The sequence below is a fragment of the Anomaloglossus baeobatrachus genome, chromosome 6 (assembly GCF_048569485.1).
Source record: "Anomaloglossus baeobatrachus isolate aAnoBae1 chromosome 6, aAnoBae1.hap1, whole genome shotgun sequence".
NCBI classification, from domain to species: domain Eukaryota; kingdom Metazoa; phylum Chordata; class Amphibia; order Anura; family Aromobatidae; genus Anomaloglossus; species Anomaloglossus baeobatrachus.
In genome coordinates this window covers 19,629,598-19,649,924 of record NC_134358.1, presented here as the reverse complement: position 1 = coordinate 19,649,924, position 20,327 = coordinate 19,629,598, and the positions used below count along the sequence as shown (strand labels likewise).

Here is a 20,327-nt window from a genome sequence, read left to right as displayed (position 1 = left end):
AAGGGAAAAAATGAACTAAAATGAATAGAAAAAGTTTAAAAAACTGATACATTGTATCCGACCTCGAGAAAAATATGAACAGATTTTAACAAAAAAAATTAAAATAATATAAAAATAAAAATCAGTAAAAGATTTCCCCAAAACAGATGTCTGCCCAAGTCGAGGCACGGAAGCCGAAAGCGGTCTCTGGAGATTTCCCGCCGCCCGGCGTTCTTGGCTCATCCTCTTAGGGGATTAATGCGGCGCCGAGGCTTTAGAAATCAGATGTCACATAAAATAAACCGCAGAAACAAAAGGTCCAAGTCGGAAGTGACAGGAAAAACCGCGGCTCGGATTCATCGAGTGATTAATGTAGGTCACGGAGAAAGAACCCCGAAACTTCACCGAGCAACGGAGGATCAGAGGCAAGAGGATAAAATGGGGAGAGTGGTCCTGTGTGACCCCGATAGAGAGGGGGATACAGATATTTACACAATCCTCCACCCCCACAATTCAGAGCTAACAAGTAATAATCCAATTACTGTCCAGTCCTCATGATCTGCACAACCATCCCCGCAGCATCACTGTCATATTCAGAGAATGGAGGTGTCACCTGCAGTCCTATGTAACACCACAGATAACACAGTGATATCTCTGAGTACAGATAATGTAGTAGATGTCACCTGCAGTCCTATGTAACACCACAGATAACACAGTGATATCTGAGTACAGATAATGTAGTAGATGTCACCTGCAGTCCTATGTAACACCACAGATAGCACAGTGATATCTCTGAGTACAGATAATGTAGTAGATGTCACCTGCAGTCCTATGTAACACCACAGATAACACAGTGATATCTCTGAGTACAGATAATGTAGTAGATGTCACCTGCAGTCCTATGTAACACCACAGATAACACAGTGATATCTCTGAGTACAGATAATGTAGTAGATGTCACCTGCAGTCCTATGTAACACCACAGATAACACAGTGATATCTCTCTGAGTACAGATAATGTAGTAGATGTCACCTGCAGTCCTATGTAACACCACAGATAGCACAGTGATATCTCTGAGTACAGATAATGTAGTAGATGTCACCTGCAGTCCTATGTAACACCACAGAGAACACAGTGATATCTCTCTGAGTACAGATAATGTAGTAGATGTCACCTGCAGTCCTATGTAACACCACAGATAACACAGTGATATCTCTCTGAGTACAGATAATGTAGTAGATGTCACCTGCAGTCCTATGTAACACCACAGATAGCACAGTGATATCTCTGAGTACAGATAATGTAGTAGATGTCACCTGCAGTCCTATGTAACACCACAGAGAACACAGTGATATCTCTCTGAGTACAGATAATGTAGTAGATGTCACCTGCAGTCCTATGTAACACCACAGATAGCACAGTGATATCTCTGAGTACAGATAATGTAGTAGATGTCACCTGCAGTCCTATGTAACACCACAGATAGCACAGTGATATCTCTGAGTACAGATAATGTAGTAGATGTCACCTGCAGTCCTATGTAACACCACAGAGAACACAGTGATATCTCTCTGAGTACAGATAATGTAGTAGATGTCACCTGCAGTCCTATGTAACACCACAGATAACACAGTGATATCTCTGAGTACAGATAATATAGTAGATGTCACCTGCAGTCCTATGTAACACCACAGATAACACAGTGATATCTCTCTGAGTACAGATAATGTAGTAGATGTTACCTGCAGTCCTATGTAACACCACAGATAACACAGTGATATCTCTGAGTACAGATAATGTAGTAGATGTCCCCTGCAGTCCTATGTAACACCACAGATAACACAGTGATCTCTCTCTGAGTACAGATAATGTAGTGGATGTCACCTGCAGTCCTATGTAACACCACATATAACACAGTGATATCTCTGAGTACAGATAATGTAGTAGATGTCACCTGCAGTCCTATGTAACACCACAGATAACACAGTGATATCTCTGAGTACAGATAATGTAGTGGATGTCACCTGCAGTCCTATGTAACACCACAGATAACACAGTGATATCTCTGAGTACAGATAATGTAGTAGATGTCACCTGCAGTCCTATGTAACACCACAGATAACACAGTGATATCTCTCTGAGTACAGATAATGTAGTAGATGTCACCTGCAGTCCTATGTAACACCACAGATAACACAGTGATATCTCTGAGTACAGATAATGTAGTAGATGTCACCTGCAGTCCTATGTAACACCACAGATAACACAGTGACATCTCTCTGAGTACAGATAATGTAGTAGATGTCACCTGCAGTCCTATGTAACACCACAGATAACACAGTGACATCTCTCTGAGTACAGATAATGTAGTAGATGTCACCTGCAGTCCTATGTAACACCACAGATAACACAGTGATATCTCTCTGAGTACAGATAATGTAGTGGATGTCACCTGCAGTCCTATGTAACACCACAGATAACACAGTGATATCTCTGAGTACAGATAATGTAGTAGATGTCACCTGCAGTCCTATGTAACACCACAGATAACACAGTGATATCTCTGAGTACAGATAATGTAGTAGATGTCACCTGCAGTCCTATGTAACACCACAGATAACACAGTGATATCTCTGAGTACAGATAATGTAGTAGATGTCACCTGCAGTCCTATGTAACACCACAGATAACACAGTGATATCTCTGAGTACAGATAATGTAGTAGATGGCACCTACAGTCCTATGTAACACCACAGATAACACAGTGATATCTCACTGAGTACAGATAATGTAGTAGATGTCACCTGCAGTCCTATGTAACACCACAGATAACAGTGATATCTCTGAGTACAGATAATGTAGTAGATGTCACCTGCAGTCCTATGTAACACCACAGATAGCACAGTGATAACTCTGAGTACAGATAATGTAGTAGATGTCACCTGCAGTCCTATGTAACACCACAGATAACACAGTGATATCTCTGAGTACAGATAATGTAGTAGATGTTACCTGCAGTCCTATGTAACACCACAGATAACACAGTGATATCTCTGAATACAGATAATGTAGTAGATGTCACCTGCAGTCCTATGTAACACCACAGATAACACAGTGATATCTCACTGAGTACAGATAATGTAGTAGAGGTCACCTGCAGTCCTATGTAACACCACAGATAACAGTGATATCTCTGAGTACAGATAATGTAGTAGATGTCACCTGCAGTCCTATGTAACACCACAGATAGCACAGTGATAACTCTGAGTACAGATAATGTAGTAGATGTCACCTGCAGTCCTATGTAACACCACAGATAACACAGTGATATCTCTGAGTACAGATAATGTAGTAGATGTTACCTGCAGTCCTATGTAACACCACAGATAACACAGTGATATCTCTGAGTACAGATAATGTAGATGTCACCTGCAGTCCTATGTAACACCACAGATAACACAGTGATATCTCTCTGAGTACAGATAATGTAGTAGATGTCACCTGCAGTCCTATGTAACACCACAGATAACACAGTGATATCTCTGAGTACAGATAATGTAGTAGATGTCACCTGCAGTCCTATGTAACACCACAGATAACACAGTGATATCTCTCTGAGTACAGATAATGTAGTAGATGTCACCTGCAGTCCTATGTAACACCACAGATAACACAGTGATATCTCTGAGTACAGATAATGTAGTAGATGTCACCTGCAGTCCTATGTAACACCACAGATAACAGTGATATCTCTGAGTACAGATAATGTAGTAGATGTTACCTGCAGTCCTATGTAACACCACAGATAACGCAGTGATATCTCGCTGAGTACAGATTATGTAGTAGATGTCACCTGCAGTCCTATGTAACACCACAGATAACACAGTGATATATCTCTGAGTACAGATAATGTAGTGGATGTCACCTGCAGTCCTATGTAACACCACAGATAACACAGTGATATCTGAGTACAGATAATGTAGTAGATGTCACCTGCAGTCCTATGTAACACCACAGATAACACAGTGATATCTCTCTGAGTACAGATAATGTAGTAGATGTCACCTGCAGTCCTATGTAACACCACAGATAACACAGTGATATCTCTCTGAGTACAGATAATGTAGTAGATGTCACCTGCAGTCCTATGTAACACCACAGATAACACAGTGATATCTCTGAGTACAGATAATGTAGTAGATGTTACCTGCAGTCCTATGTAACACCACAGATAGCACAGTGATATCTCTGAGTACAGATAATGTAGTAGATGTCACCTGCAGTCCTATGTAACACCACAGATAACACAGTGATATCTCTGAGTACAGATATTGTAGTAGATGTTACCTGCAGTCCTATGTAACACCACAGATAACACAGTGATATCTCTGAGTACAGATAATGTAGTGATGTCACCTGCAGTCCTATGTAACACCACAGATAACACAGTGATATCTCTGAGTACAGATAATGTAGTGATGTCACCTGCAGTCCTATGTAACACCACAGATAACACAGTGATATCTCTGAGTACAGATAATGTAGTAGATGTCACCTGCAGTCCTATGTAACACCACAGATAACACAGTGATATCTCTCTGAGTACAGATAATGTAGTAGATGTCACCTGCAGTCCTATGTAACACCACAGATAGCACAGTGATATCTCTGAGTACAGATAATGTAGTAGATGTCACCTGCAGTCCTATGTAACACCACAGATAGCACAGTGATATCTCTGAGTACAGATAATGTAGTAGATGTCACCTGCAGTCCTATGTAACACCACAGATAACACAGTGATATCTCTGAGTACAGATAATGTAGTAGATGTCACCTGCAGTCCTATGTAACACCACAGATAGCACAGTGATATCTCTGAGTACAGATAATGTAGTAGATGTCACCTGCAGTCCTATGTAACACCACAGATAACACAGTGATATCTCTGAGTACAGATAATGTAGTAGATGTCACCTGCAGTCCTATGTAACACCACAGATAACAGTGATATCTCTGAGTACAGATAATGTAGTAGATGTTACCTGCAGTCCTATGTAACACCACAGATAACGCAGTGATATCTCGCTGAGTACAGATTATGTAGTAGATGTCACCTGCAGTCCTATGTAACACCACAGATAACACAGTGATATATCTCTGAGTACAGATAATGTAGTGGATGTCACCTGCAGTCCTATGTAACACCACAGATAACACAGTGATATCTGAGTACAGATAATGTAGTAGATGTCACCTGCAGTCCTATGTAACACCACAGATAACACAGTGATATCTCTCTGAGTACAGATAATGTAGTAGATGTCACCTGCAGTCCTATGTAACTCCACAGATAACACAGTGATATCTCTCTGAGTACAGATAATGTAGTAGATGTCACCTGCAGTCCTATGTAACACCACAGATAGCACAGTGATATCTCTGAGTACAGATAATGTAGTAGATGTCACCTGCAGTCCTATGTAACACCACAGATAACACAGTGATATCTCTGAGTACAGATATTGTAGTAGATGTTACCTGCAGTCCTATGTAACACCACAGATAACACAGTGATATCTCTGAGTACAGATAATGTAGTGATGTCACCTGCAGTCCTATGTAACACCACAGATAACACAGTGATATCTCTGAGTACAGATAATGTAGTGATGTCACCTGCAGTCCTATGTAACACCACAGATAACACAGTGATATCTCTGAGTACAGATAATGTAGTAGATGTCACCTGCAGTCCTATGTAACACCACAGATAACACAGTGATATCTCTCTGATTACAGATAATGTAGTAGATGTCTCCTGCAGTCCTATGTAACACCACAGATAACACAGTGATATCTCTCTGAGTACAGATAATGTAGTAGATGTCACCTGCAGTCCTATGTAACACCACAGATAGCACAGTGATATCTCTGAGTACAGATAATGTAGTAGATGTCACCTGCAGTCCTATGTAACACCACAGATAGCACAGTGATATCTCTGAGTACAGATAATGTAGTAGATGTCACCTGCAGTCCTATGTAACACCACAGATAACACAGTGATATCTCTGAGTACAGATAATGTAGTAGATGTCACCTGCAGTCCTATGTAACACCACAGATAGCACAGTGATATCTCTGAGTACAGATAATGTAGTAGATGTCACCTGAAGTCCTATGTAACACCACAGATAACACAGTGATATCTCTCTGAGTACAGATAATGTAGTAGATGTCACCTGCAGTCCTATGTAACACCACAGATAACACAGTGATATCTCTGAGTACAGATAATGTAGTAGATGTCACCTGCAGTCCTATGTAACACCACAGATAACGCAGTGATATCTCGCTGAGTACAGATTATGTAGTAGATGTCACCTGCAGTCCTATGTAACACCACAGATAACACAGTGATATATCTCTGAGTACAGATAATGTAGTGGATGTCACCTGCAGTCCTATGTAACACCACAGATAACACAGTGATATCTGAGTACAGATAATGTAGTAGATGTCACCTGCAGTCCTATGTAACTCCACAGATAACACAGTGATATCTCTCTGAGTACAGATAATGTAGTAGATGTCACCTGCAGTCCTATGTAACACCACAGATAACACAGTGATATCTCTGAGTACAGATAATGTAGTAGATGTTACCTGCAGTCCTATGTAACACCACAGATAACACAGTGATATCTCTGAGTACAGATAATGTAGTGATGTCACCTGCAGTCCTATGTAACACCACAGATAACACAGTGATATCTCTGAGTACAGATAATGTAGTAGATGTCACCTGCAGTCCTATGTAACACCACAGATAACACAGTGATATCTCTCTGATTACAGATAATGTAGTAGATGTCTCCTGCAGTCCTATGTAACACCACAGATAACACAGTGATATCTCTCTGAGTACAGATAATGTAGTAGATGTCACCTGCAGTCCTATGTAACACCACAGATAGCACAGTGATATCTCTGAGTACAGATAATGTAGTAGATGTCACCTGCAGTCCTATGTAACACCACAGATAGCACAGTGATATCTCTGAGTACAGATAATGTAGTAGATGTCACCTGCAGTCCTATGTAACACCACAGATAACACAGTGATATCTCTGAGTACAGATAATGTAGTAGATGTCACCTGCAGTCCTATGTAACACCACAGATAACACAGTGATATCTCTCTGAGTATAGATAATGTAGTAGATGTCACCTGCAGTCCTATGTAACACCACAGATAACACAGTGATAACTCTCTGAGTACAGATAATGTAGTAGATGTCACCTGCAGTCCTATGTAACACCACAGATAACACAGTGATATCTCTCTGATTACAGATAATGTAGTAGATGTCACCTGCAGTCCTATGTAACACCACAGATAACACAGTGATAACTCTCTGAGTACAGATAATGTAGTAGATGTCACCTGCAGTCCTATGTAACACCACAGATAACACAGTGATATCTCTCTGAGTACAGATAATGTAGTAGATGTCACCTGCAGTCCTATGTAACACCACAGATAACACAGTGATATCTCTCTGAGTACAGATAATGTAGTAGATGTCACCTGCAGTCCTATGTAACACCACAGATAACACAGTGATATCTCTCTGATTACAGATAATGTAGTAGATGTCTCCTGCAGTCCTATGTAACACCACAGATAACACAGTGATATCTCTGAGTACAGATAATGTAGTAGATGTCACCTGCAGTCCTATGTAACACCACAGATAACACAGTGATATCTCTCTGAGTATAGATAATGTAGTAGATGTCACCTGCAGTCCTATGTAACACCACAGATAACACAGTGATATCTCTCTGAGTACAGATAATGTAGTAGATGTCCCCTGCAGTCCTATGTAACACCACAGATAACACAGTGATATCTCTGAGTGCAGATAATGTAGTAGATGTCACCTGCAGTCCTATGTAACACCACAGATAACACAGTGATATCTCTGAGTACAGATAATGTAGTAGATGTCACCTGCAGTCCTATGTAACACCACAGATAACAGTGATATCTCTGAGTACAGATAATGTAGTAGATGTCACCTGCAGTCCTATGTAACACCACAGATAACACAGTGATATCTCTGAGTACAAATAATGTAGTAGATGTCACCTGCAGTCCTATGTAACACCACAGATAGCACAGTGATATCTCTGAGTACAGATAATGTAGTAGATGTCACCTGCAGTCCTATGTAACACCACAGATAACACAGTGATATCTCTGAGTACAGATAATGTAGTAGATGTCACCTGCAGTCCTATGTAACACCACAGATAACACAGTGATATCTCTGAGTACAGATAATGTAGTAGATGTCACCTGCAGTCCTATGTAACACCACAGATAACACAGTGATATCTCTGAGTACAGATAATGTAGTAGATGTCACCTGCAGTCCTATGTAACACCACAGATAACACAGTGATATCTCTGAGTACAGATAATGTAGTAGATGTCACCTGCAGTCCTATGTAACACCACAGATAACACAGTGATATCTCTCGGAATACAGATAATGTAGTAGATGTCACCTGCAGTCCTATGTAACAGCACAGATAACACAGTGATATCTCTCTGAGTACAGATAATGTAGTAGATGTCACCTGCAGTCCTATGTAACACCACAGATAACACAGTGATATCTCTCTGAGTACAGATAATGTAGTAGATGTCACCTGCAGTCCTATGTAACACCACAGATAACACAGTGATATCTCTGAGTACAGATAATGTAGTAGATGTCACCTGCAGTCCTATGTAACACCACAGATAACAGTGATATCTCTCTGAGTACAGATAATGTAGTAGATGTCACCTGCAGTCCTATGTAACACCACAGATAACACAGTGATATCTCTGAGTACAGATAATGTAGTAGATGTCTCCTGCAGTCCTATGTAACACCACAGATAACACAGTGATATCTCTGAGTACAGATAATGTAGTAGATGTCACCTGCAGTCCTATGTAACACCACAGATAACACAGTGATATCTCGCTGAGTACAGATAATGTAGTAGATGTCACCTGCAGTCCTATGTAACTCCACAGATAACACAGTGATATCTCTCTGAGTACAGATAATGTAGTAGATGTCACCTGCAGTCCTATGTAACACCACAGATAACACAGTGATATCTCTGAGTACAGATAATGTAGTAGATGTTACCTGCAGTCCTATGTAACACCACAGATAACACAGTGATATCTCTGAGTACAGATAATGTAGTGATGTCACCTGCAGTCCTATGTAACACCACAGATAACACAGTGATATCTCTGAGTACAGATAATGCAGTAGATGTCACCTGCAGTCCTATGTAACACCACAGATAACACAGTGATATCTCTGAGTACAGATAATGTAGTGATGTCACCTGCAGTCCTATGTAACACCACAGATAACACAGTGATATCTCTCTGAGTACAGATAATGTAGTAGATGTCACCTGCAGTCCTATGTAACACCACAGATAACACAGTGATATCTCTCTGATTACAGATAATGTAGTAGATGTCTCCTGCAGTCCTATGTAACACCACAGATAACACAGTGATATCTCTGAGTACAGATAATGTAGTAGATGTCACCTGCAGTCCCATGTAACACCACAGATAACACAGTGATATCTCTGAGTACAGATAATGTAGTAGATGTCACCTGCAGTCCTATGTAACACCACAGATAACACAGTGATATCTCTCTGATTACAGATAATGTAGTAGATGTCACCTGCAGTCCTATGTAACACCACAGATAACACAGTGATATCTCTCTGAGTACAGATAATGTAGTAGATGTCACCTGCAGTCCTATGTAACACCACAGATAACACAGTGATATCTCTGAGTACAGATAATGTAGTAGATGTCACCTGCAGTCCTATGTAACACCACAGATAACACAGTGATATCTCTGAGTACAGATAATGTAGTAGATGTCACCTGCAGTCCTATGTAACACCACAGATAACACAGTGATATCTCTGAGCACAGATAATGTAGTAGATGTCACCTGCAGTCCTATGTAACACCACAGATAACACAGTGATATCTCTGAGTACAGATAATGCAGTAGATGACACCTGCAGTCCTATGTAACACCACAGATAACACAGTGATATCTCTCTGAGTATAGATAATGTAGTAGATGTCACCTGCAGTCCTATGTAACACCACAGATAACACAGTGATATCTCTGAGTACAGATAATGTAGTAGATGTCACCTGCAGTCCTATGTAACACCACAGATAACACAGTGATATCTCTCTGAGTACAGATAATGTAGTAGATGTCGCCTGCAGTCCTATGTAACACCACAGATAACACAGTGATATCTCTGAGTACAGATAATGTAGTAGATGTCACCTGCAGTCCTATGTAACACCACAGATAACACAGTGATATCTCTGAGTACAGATAATGTAGTAGATGTCACCTGCAGTCCTATGTAACACCACAGATAACACAGTGATATCTCTGAGTACAGATAATGTAGTAGATGTCACCTGCAGTCCTATGTAACACCACAGATAACACAGTGATATCTCTGAGTACAGATAATGTAGTAGATGTCACCTGCAGTCCTATGTAACACCACAGATAACACAGTGATATCTCTCTGAGTATAGATAATGTAGTAGATGTCACCTGCAGTCCTATGTAACACCACAGATAACACAGTGATATCTCTCTGAGTACATATAATGTAGTAGATGTCACCTGCAGTCCTATGTAACACCACAGATAACACAGTGATATCTCTGAGTACAGATAATGTAGTAGATGTCCCCTGCAGTCCTATGTAACACCACAGATAACACAGTGATATCTCTCTGAGTATAGATAATGTAGTAGATGTCACCTGCAGTCCTATGTAACACCACAGATAACACAGTGATATCTCGTATCATGTGTAATGGCTGTATATTTTGGTGACTTCCTGATATACTCGTCCTCCTCGGATAATAATCTTTGTGCCTTCCTCCCATGTGTCGCACATGCATAGCTCTGCTCATCCTGAGCTGCTGATTCATGAATAGAATGTGAGGACAGTGCTATGGAGATGTGTGGTGTGAGACAGGTGGAAGCGTCTGTTCGTGGATATGTAGGGGGATGATGGAGGTTGTAGTATTCGGAGGAGACTGCATTTCTGTCCTAACAGATCATTTCTTGTCTTGCAGAATATGGAGAAGGTCCTGGTGCCCTCGGTCACCCTGATTGTCGGCTGTGGCGTCTCCTCGCTCACCCTCCTCCTGCTGATCATCATCTACGTCTCTGTCTGGAGGTCAGTAAATATATGTACTGTGACTTTAAATACCACAAAGGGTTAATGGATTGAGTGCAGCACTGTACAGACAGTGCAGTACTTCTGCCAACCACTAGGCGGACTATTACTTCTCTTGGCTGTTGTGCCTTGTAAAATATTATTTAAGCTCCTCCTCCTTATTCAGGCTCCTCCTCTTATATGAAGGAACCAATCTTCAGTGGGAAAATCAGCCAGGAGGTGGATTTCAGACTCCCACAAACTCCAGCGGGCAACGGATCTACACTGTAATCACTCATCATAGTCCTGTGATCAGAGCTGCAGTGTAAAGCAGAAGGGAGAGACAAGAGCGCAGTTTGAGTCTATTATCACACAAAGTGGATTTCAGACAACCGGAGACTGTAATAGATAAAGCAGCAAAGCTAGAGCCAATAATTACACTACCAGAGCTGCAGTGTAAAGCAGGAGGGACAAGACGACAGTCCAAGGCTATTATTACATTGAAAGTGCATTTCAGAGAGCCTGAGACTCCAGTAGAGAGTGCAGCGAATCTGAAGCCACTGACCACAGGTGTGTGATCAGAGCTGCAGTATAAAGCATGGAGAAGGGAAAAGAGGGCAGTTTGATCATAGGACGAGAGAGGTTAGATTACTGACTACTATAGATAAGGCAGGTAAGCCACAGTCCCTGAGCATATCTGTGATAGCATAGGCTCAAACTGCTGACATCTCTCCCTCATGCTTTACACTGCAGCGTTAGTACTACGATCAGTGGCTCCAGCTTAGATGCCTCATCTCAGGTAGCCTGAAATCCACTCCCTGTCTCACTATAGGCCCGAACTATTATTACTATTTATTATTATTATTTATTATTATAGCGCCATTTATTCCATGGCGCTTTACATGTGAAAGGGGTAGAATAGGGACAAGTACAATAATCAAACAATACAAGGTACAGACTGGTACAGGAGGATAGAGGACCCTGCCCGCGAGGGCTTACAGTCTACAAGGGATGGGTGAGGGTACAGGAGGAGAGAGGTCCCTGCCCGCGAGGGCTCACAGTCTACAAGTGATGGGTGAGGGTACAGGAGGAGAGAGGTCCCTGCCCGCGAAGGCTCACAGTCTACAAGGGTTGGGTGAGGGTACAGGAGGAGAGAGGACCCTGCCCGCGAGGGCTCACAGTCTACAAGTGATGGGTGAGGGTACAGGAGGAGAGAGGACCCTGCCCGCGTGGGCTCACAGTCTACAAGGGATGGGTGAGGGTACAGGAGGATAGAGGTCCCTGCCCGCGAGGGCTCACAGTCTACAAGGGTTGGGTGAGGGTACAGGAGGAGAGAGGTCCCTGCCCGCGAGGGCTCACAGTCTACAGGGGATGTGTGAGGGTACAGGAGGAGAGAGGACCCTGCCCGCGAAGGCTCACAGTCTACAAGGGTTGGGTGAGGGTACAGGAGGAGAGAGGTCCCTGCCCGCGAGGGCTCACAGTCTACAAGGGATGGGTGAGGGTACAGGAGGAGAGAGGACCCTGCCCGCGAGGGCTCACAGTCTACAAGGGATGGGTGAGGGTACAGGAGGCTAGAGGACCCTGCCCCCGAGGGCTCACAGTCTACAAGGGATGGGTGAAGTTATAGGAGGAGAGAGGTCCCTGCTCACGAGGGATCACAGTCTACAGGGGATGGGTGAGTGTACAGGAGGAGAGAGGACCCTGCCCCCGAGGGCTCACAGTCTACAAGGGATGGGTGAGAGTATAGGAGGAGAGAGGTCCCTGCCCGCGAGGGCTCACAGTCTACAAGGGATGGGTGAGGGTACAGGAGGAGAGAGGTCCCTGCCCGCGAGGGCTCACAGTCTACAGGGGAGGGGTGAGGGTACAGGAGGAGAGAGGTCCCTGCCCGCGAGGGCTCACAGTCTACAAGGGATGGGTGAGGGTACAGGAGGAGAGAGGTCCCTGCCCCCGAGGGCTCACAGTCTACAAGGGATGGGTGAGAGTATAGGAGGAGAGAGGTCCCTGCCCGCGAGGGCTCACAGTCTACAAGGGATGGGTGAGGGTACAGGAGGAGAGAGGTCCCTGCCCGCGAGGGCTCACAGTCTACAGGGGAGGGGTGAGGGTACAGGAGGAGAGAGGTCCCTGCCCGCGAGGGCTCACAGTCTACAAGGGATGGGTGAGGGTACAGGAGGAGAGAGGTCCCTGCCCCCGAGGGCTCACAGTCTACAAGGGATGGGTGAGAGTATAGGAGGATAGAGGACCCTGCCCTCGAGGGCTCACAGTCTACAAGGGATTGGTGAGGGTACAGGAGGAGAGAGGTCCCTGCCCGCGAGGGCTCACAGTCTACAAGGGTTGGGTGAGGGTACAGGAGGAGAGAGGTCCCTGCCCGCGAGGGCTCACAGTCTACAGGGGAGGGGTGAGGGTACAGGAGGAGAGAGGTCCCTGCCCGCGAGGGCTCACAGTCTACAAGGGATGGGTGAGGGTACAGGAGGAGAGAGGTCCCTGCCCCCGAGGGCTCACAGTCTACAAGGGATGGGTGAGAGTATAGGAGGAGAGAGGTCCCTGCCCGCGAGGGCTCACAGTCTACAAGGGATGGGTGAGGGTACAGGAGGAGAGAGGTCCCTGCCCGCGAGGGCTCACAGTCTACAAGGGATGGGTGAGGGTACAGGAGGAGAGAGGTCCCTGCCCGTGAGGGCTCACAGTCTACGAGGGATGGGTGAGGGTACAGGAGGAGAGAGAGGACCCTGCCCGCGAGGGCTCACAGTCTACAGGGGATGGGTGAGGGTATAGGAGGAGAGAGGTCCCTGCCCCCGAGGGCTCACAGTCTACAAGGGATGGGTTAGTGTACAGGAGGAGAGAGGACCCTGCCCCCGAGGGCTCACAGTCTACAAGGGATGGGTGAGGGTACAGGAGGAGAGAGGTCCCTGCCCGCGAGGGCTCACAGTCTACAAGGGATGGGTGAGGGTACAGGAGGAGAGAGGTCCCTGCCCTCGAGGGCTCACAGTCTACAAGGGATGGGTGAGGGTACAGGAGGAGAGAGAGGACCCTGCCCGTGAGGGCTCACAGTCTACAGGGGATGGGTGAGGGTATAGGAGGAGAGAGGTCGCTGCCCGCGAGGGCTTACAGTCTACAAGGGATGGGTGAGGGTACAGGAGGAGAGAGGTCCCTGCCCGCGAGGGCTCCTAGTCTACAAGGGATGGGTGAGGGTACAGGAGGAGAGAGGTCCCTGCCTGCGAGGGCTCACAGTCTACAAGGGATGGGTAAGGGTATAGGAGGAGAGAGGTCCCTGCCCTCGAGGGCTCACAGTCTACAAGGGATGGGTGAGGGTATAGGAGGAGAGAGGTCCCTGCCCCCGAGGGCTCACAGTCTACAAGGGATGGGTTAGGGTACAGGAGGAGAGAGGACCCTGCCCCCGAGGGCTCACAGTCTACAAGGGATGGGTGAGGGTACAGGAGGAGAGAGGTCCCTGCCCGCGAGGGCTCACAGTCTACAAGGGATGGGTGAGGGTACAGGAGGAGAGAGGTCCCTGCCCGCGAGGGCTCACAGTCTATAAGGGATGGGTGAGAGTATAGGAGGAGAGAGGTCCCTGCCCGCCAGGGCTCACAGTCTACAAGGGATGGGTGAGAGTATAGGAGGAGAGAGGTCCCTGCCCGCAAGGGCTCACAGTCTACAAGGGATGGGTGAGGGTACAGGAGTAGAGAGAGGTCCCTGCCCACGAGGGCTCACAGTCTACAAGGGATGGGTGAGGGTACAGGAGGAGAGAGGACCCTGCCCGCGAGGGCTCACAGTCTACAAGGGTTGGGTGAGGGTACAGGAGTAGAGAGAGGTCCCTGCCCACGAGGGCTCACAGTCTACAAGGGATGGGTGAGGGTACAGGAGGAGAAATGTCCCTGCCCGCGAGGGCTCACAGTCTACAAGGGATGGGTAAGGGTATAGGAGGAGAGAGGTCCCTGCCCCCGAGGGCTCACAGTCTACAAGGGATGGGTGAGTGTACAGGAGGAGAGAGGACCCTGCCCCCGAGGGCTCACAGTCTACAAGGGATGGGTGAGAGTATAGGAGGAGAGAGGTCCCTGCCCGCGAGGGCTCAAAGTCTACAAGGGATGGGTGAGGGTACAGGAGGAGAGAGGTCCCTGCCCGCGAGGGCTCACAGTCTACAGGGGAGGGGTGAGGGTACAGGAGGAGAGAGGTCCCTGCCCGCGAGGGCTCACAGTCTACAAGGGATGGGTGAGGGTACAGGAGGAGAGAGGTCCCTGCCCCCGAGGGCTCACAGTCTACAAGGGATGGGTGAGAGTATAGGAGGAGAGAGGTCCCTGCCCGCGAGGGCTCACAGTCTACAAGGGATGGGTGAGGGTACAGGAGGAGAGAGGTCCCTGCCCTCGAGGGCTCACAGACTACAAGGGATGGGTGAGGGTACAGGAGGAGAGAGAGGACCCTGCCCGCGAGGGCTCACAGTCTACAGGGGATGGGTGAGGGTATAGGAGGAGAGAGGTCGCTGCCCGCGAGGGCTTACAGTCTACAAGGGATGGGTGAGGGTACAGGAAGAGAGAGGTCCCTGACCGCGAGGGCTCACAGTCTACAAGGGATGGGTGAGGGTACAGGAGGAGAGAGGTCCCTGCCTGCGAGGGCTCACAGTCTACAAGGGATGGGTGAGGGTACAGGAGGAGAGAGGTCCCTGCCCGCGAGGGCTCACAGTCTACAGGGGAGGGGTGAGGGTACAGGAGGAGAGAGGTCCCTGCCCGTGAGGGCTCACAGTCTACAAGGGATGGGTGAGAGTATAGGAGGAGAGAGGTCCCTGCCCGCGAGGGCTCACAGTCTACAAGGGATGGGTGAGTGTACAGGAGGAGAGAGTACCCTGCCCCCGAGGGCTCACAGTCTACAAGGGATGGGTGAGTGTACAGGAGGAGAGAGGACCCTGCCCCCGAGGGCTCACAGTCTACAAGGGATGGGTGAGAGTATAGGAGGAGAGAGGTCCCTGCCCGCGAGGGCTCACAGTCTACAGGGGATAGGTGAGGGTACAGGAGGAGAGAGGTCCCTGCCCGCGAGGGCTCACAGTCTACAAGGGATGGGTGAGGGTACAGGAGGAGAGAGGTCCCTGCCCGCGAGGGCTCACAGTCTACAAGGGATGGGTGAGGGTACCGGAGGAGAGAGGTCCCTGCCCGCGAGGGCTCACAGTCTACAAGGGATGGGTGAGGGTACAGGAGGAGAAAGGTCCCTGCCCGTGAGGGCTCACAGTCTACAAGGGATGGGTGAGGGTACAGGAGGAGAGAGGTCCCTGCCCGTGAGGGCTCACAGTCTACAAGGGATGGGTGAGGGTACAGGAGGAGAGAGAGGACCCTGCCCACGAGGGCTCACAGTCTACAAGGGATGGGTGAGGGTACAGGAGGAGAGAGGACCCTGCCCGCGAGGGCTCACAGTCTACAAGGGTTGGGTGAGGATACAGTAGGTGAAGGTAGAGATGGTCGTGCGGTGTAATAGTGGACATAGTATTATTGCAGGTTGTAGGCTTGGTGGAAGAGGTGGGTCTTCAGGTTCCTTTTGAAGCTTGTAGGCGAGAGTCTGATGTGTTCTGGTAGAGCGTTCCAGAGTATGGGGGATGCACGGGAGAAATATTGGATGCGATGGTGGGGAGAGGAGATGAGAGGGGAGTAGAGAAGGAGATCTTGTGAGGATCTGAGGTTGTGTGCAGGTAAGTACCGGGAGACTAGGTCACAGATGTAGGGAGGAGACAGGTTGTGGGTGGCTTTGTAATCGTTGGGCAATGGAAAGCCAGTGAAGGGATTGGCAGAGAGGAGACGTCGAGGAGTAGCGGGGGGAGAGGTGGATCAGTCGGGCCGCATAGTGTAGAATAGATTGTAGGGGTGCGAGACTGTTAGAAGGAAGGCCACAGAGCAGGAGGTTGCAATAATCCAGGCGGGAGATAATAAGGGCATGCACTAGGGTTTTTGCAGCTTCTTGGGAAAGGAATGTCACCTTTCCCTTCTTTTCTTTCAGGTATATCCGGTCTGAGCGCTCCGTCATCCTGATCAACTTCTGTTTGTCCATCATTTCTTCGAACGCCCTAATACTTGTGGGACAAACGCAAACCAGAAACAAGGTAATGAATTTACTGTGAAGAGCGGGGCGAGGAGTGCGGGATACGGGGAAGGAGGAGACCGGGGGAGACACAGCTTCACCCCCTATTATTTGCCCAGTTTTACCCTCTATTGTTTGCCACAGCTTTACCCGATATTGTTTGTCACAGCTTTACCCCTATTGTTTCCCTAGCTTTAACCCCTATTGTTTCCTGCAGCTTTACCCCCTGTTTCCCTAGCTTTATCTCCTATTGTTTCCTGCAGCTTTACCCCCTATTGTTTCCCTAGCTTTATCTCATATTGTTTCCTGCAGCTTTACCCCCTATTGTTTCCCTAGCTTTAACCCCTATTGTTTCCTGCAGCTTTACCCCCTATTGTTTCCCTAGCTTTTTCTCCTATTGTTTCCTGCAGCTTTACCCCCTATTGTTTCCTGCAGCTTTACCCCATATTGTTTCCTGCAGCTTTACCCCCTATTGTTTCCCTAGCTTTATCTCCTATTGTTTCCTGCAGCTTTAACCTCTATTGTTTCCTGCAGCTTTAACCCCTATTGTTTCCTGCAGCTTTACCCCCTATTGTTTCCCTAGCTTTAACCCCTATTGTTTCCTGCAGCTTTACCCTCTATTGTTTCCCTAGCTTTAACCCCTATTGTTTCCTGCAGCTTTACCCCCTATTGTTTCCCTAGCTTTAACCCCTATTGTTTCCTGCAGCTTTACCCCCTATTGTTTCCTCCAGCTTTAACCCGTATTGTTTCCTGCAGCTTTACCCCGTATTATTTCCCTAGCTTTATCTCCTATTGTTTCCTGCAGCTTTAACCCCTATTGTTTCCTGCAGCTTTACCCCGTATTATTTCCCTAGCTTTATCTCCTATTGTTTCCTCCAGCTTTAACCCCTATTGTTTCCTGCAGCTTTACCCCTATTATTTCCCTAGCTTTATCTCCTATTGTTTCCTGCAGCTTTACCCCCTATTATTTCCCTAGCTTTAACCCATATTGTTTCCTGCAGCTTTACCCCCTATTGTTTCCTGCAGCTTTACCCCTTATTGTTTGTTTCCCACAGTTTTATCCCCTATTGTTTGCTCAGTGTTACCCCCTATTAGTTTGGCCCCTTTATAATCCCCGGATTCTCATACTTTGCACCTATTTCTCCTGAGTTTGGTGATTTTTTATTTCACCAGCAGTAACGCCTCAGTATAGTGAATGCTTTTTCTGTAACTGTTACACTGACATTCTCCATACTACTTACACCCGTTGGGTTCCTGTTCTGTGTGTCCGTCGCCCCGTACTGAAGGCGCTTTGTCCTTTCCTTTTTCCGGCGGTGTGACCGGTGAGCTTTCCATCCCTCTTGGTCACTCTGGTCAGGTGTGAGGACGCGTCGTCTTCTGGCTCCCGTCTTTCTTATTTCTGTCTTATCTCGCAGTTACATGTGTGTTTTTCTCGCTCGCTCCCGACCTCCAGCGGATGCATTTCCTTATGCTCCTAATTAAACATTGCAGTGATGAAGTAGATACGTCCTCGTCCTCCTCCAGAGCTGCGGCAGGTTACGGTGGCTCTAATTAACCCCCCACATAATCAATTAACCTCTCTGTGCACATTGGGGTTCACAAAGTCAAGTGTAATGTAAAGCTCAGGCAGTGGATTAAGACAATAGATGAGTGTGGATGGAGGTGTGCGCTCCTCCAGGAGGCTCCGGTGGAGTATTGATCAGATACGTTGTCACAGCTCAGACCACCACTAAGGGCTGACTCAGACGGCTGACGTCTCCACGTATGAGCAGAGCAATGCTTCTGATCACAGTGTGCTCCGAGTGTCATCAGTTTTTTCATAAAGGGTGAAAGATAAAAAAAAATCTTCATTTACTCCATTCTGACAGTTGGTGAACATTGGGGCGCACTCTGATGTCATCCAAGTGTGGTCCAAATTTCTCATGGACGCACAGACTTGCATTTTTCATCCTCCCCTCGCCCCTGCTGACTGCACGTGGGCTCCCCTGGGTTTCCTGGGACCTTGCACTTGCCCGGGTGTGCCGGGTGCTGACGCCTAGTCCTGATTTCCATAGTTAAAGGCTTAAAATGAGCTGTAGATTGGCATCTTCCTGTTCTGGGTTCACATCTGAGACACTTTACTTGTACTGTGTAGGCGACACACTGTAACAAACCCACATCCCTGCTCAATCCTCTCTTAGGCTATGTGCGCACACAGCGTATTTTTGAAGCTGCGTTTTTGTGCATTTTTGGCCACAAACAACGCACATAAACGCAAAAAAAAAACGCACCCATGGCATGCGTTTTTACCGCGTTTCGGTGCGTTTTTGGCTGCGTTTTGCTGCATTTTTGATCACTGCGTTTCGCTGCGTTTTTCCAATGCATTGCATGGGTGAAAAACGCAGTAAAACGCGTGACAAAATGCGTGTTTTGCTGCAAAGAGATGCAGACGTTTCTGCATCAAAATAGTCAATGTGCGCACATACTGTGAGGGTTAGGCCTAAGCCACACGGCGAGAAAATCGGTGCGAGTGGAGTGATAAAACATGGCATTCCCCTCGGCCCAATTCTAGCCTGTGTGTCAGCGCACATGAGCGATTATTTTCTCAGCCCTAATCGGACCGAGAAAACAATCGCAGCATGCTGCAACTGTAATGCGAGACTCATTCTCTCGCACCCATTCAAGTCTATGGGGCGAGAGAAAAATCGCACTGCACTCGCGGTACACCGGTGTGCAGGGTGAGAATGGCAATAGCCGGCTATGGAGGAGAGAGGGAGAGAAATCCCACCTTCCCCTCTGCAGAGCCGGTCCGCCCCCCCCCCCCCCCCGCAGCTGAGGTCCGCACGCACGGTCTCATGGATACTAGCATGACAGTCGGCTCCTGCAGTGCTGCCAGTGCGAGCCAAGTGTCATGCGAGCATCGCACTAGTGCCCGTGTGGCCCCGGCCTAACAGGTGGAGATGGTTAAGGCATCTTTTATTGCATGTTTGAGGTCACAAAG

The 20,327-nt window shown here is 46.9% G+C and overlaps 1 protein-coding gene across 4 annotated transcripts in view; it reads left to right on the top strand.

The window, feature by feature from the left end:
- The window catches only part of ADGRB1 (adhesion G protein-coupled receptor B1), a 719,771-nt gene that overhangs the window by 596,667 nt on the left and 102,777 nt on the right, over nt 1-20,327 (top strand). For all 4 annotated transcript variants that reach the window (XM_075352815.1, XM_075352814.1, XM_075352813.1 and 1 more), the window contains exons 19-20: nt 11,214-11,317; nt 17,267-17,369. In XM_075352815.1, coding sequence (XP_075208930.1) covers nt 11,214-11,317; nt 17,267-17,369 — 207 coding nt within the window. The remainder of the gene's footprint in view (nt 1-11,213; nt 11,318-17,266; nt 17,370-20,327) is intronic.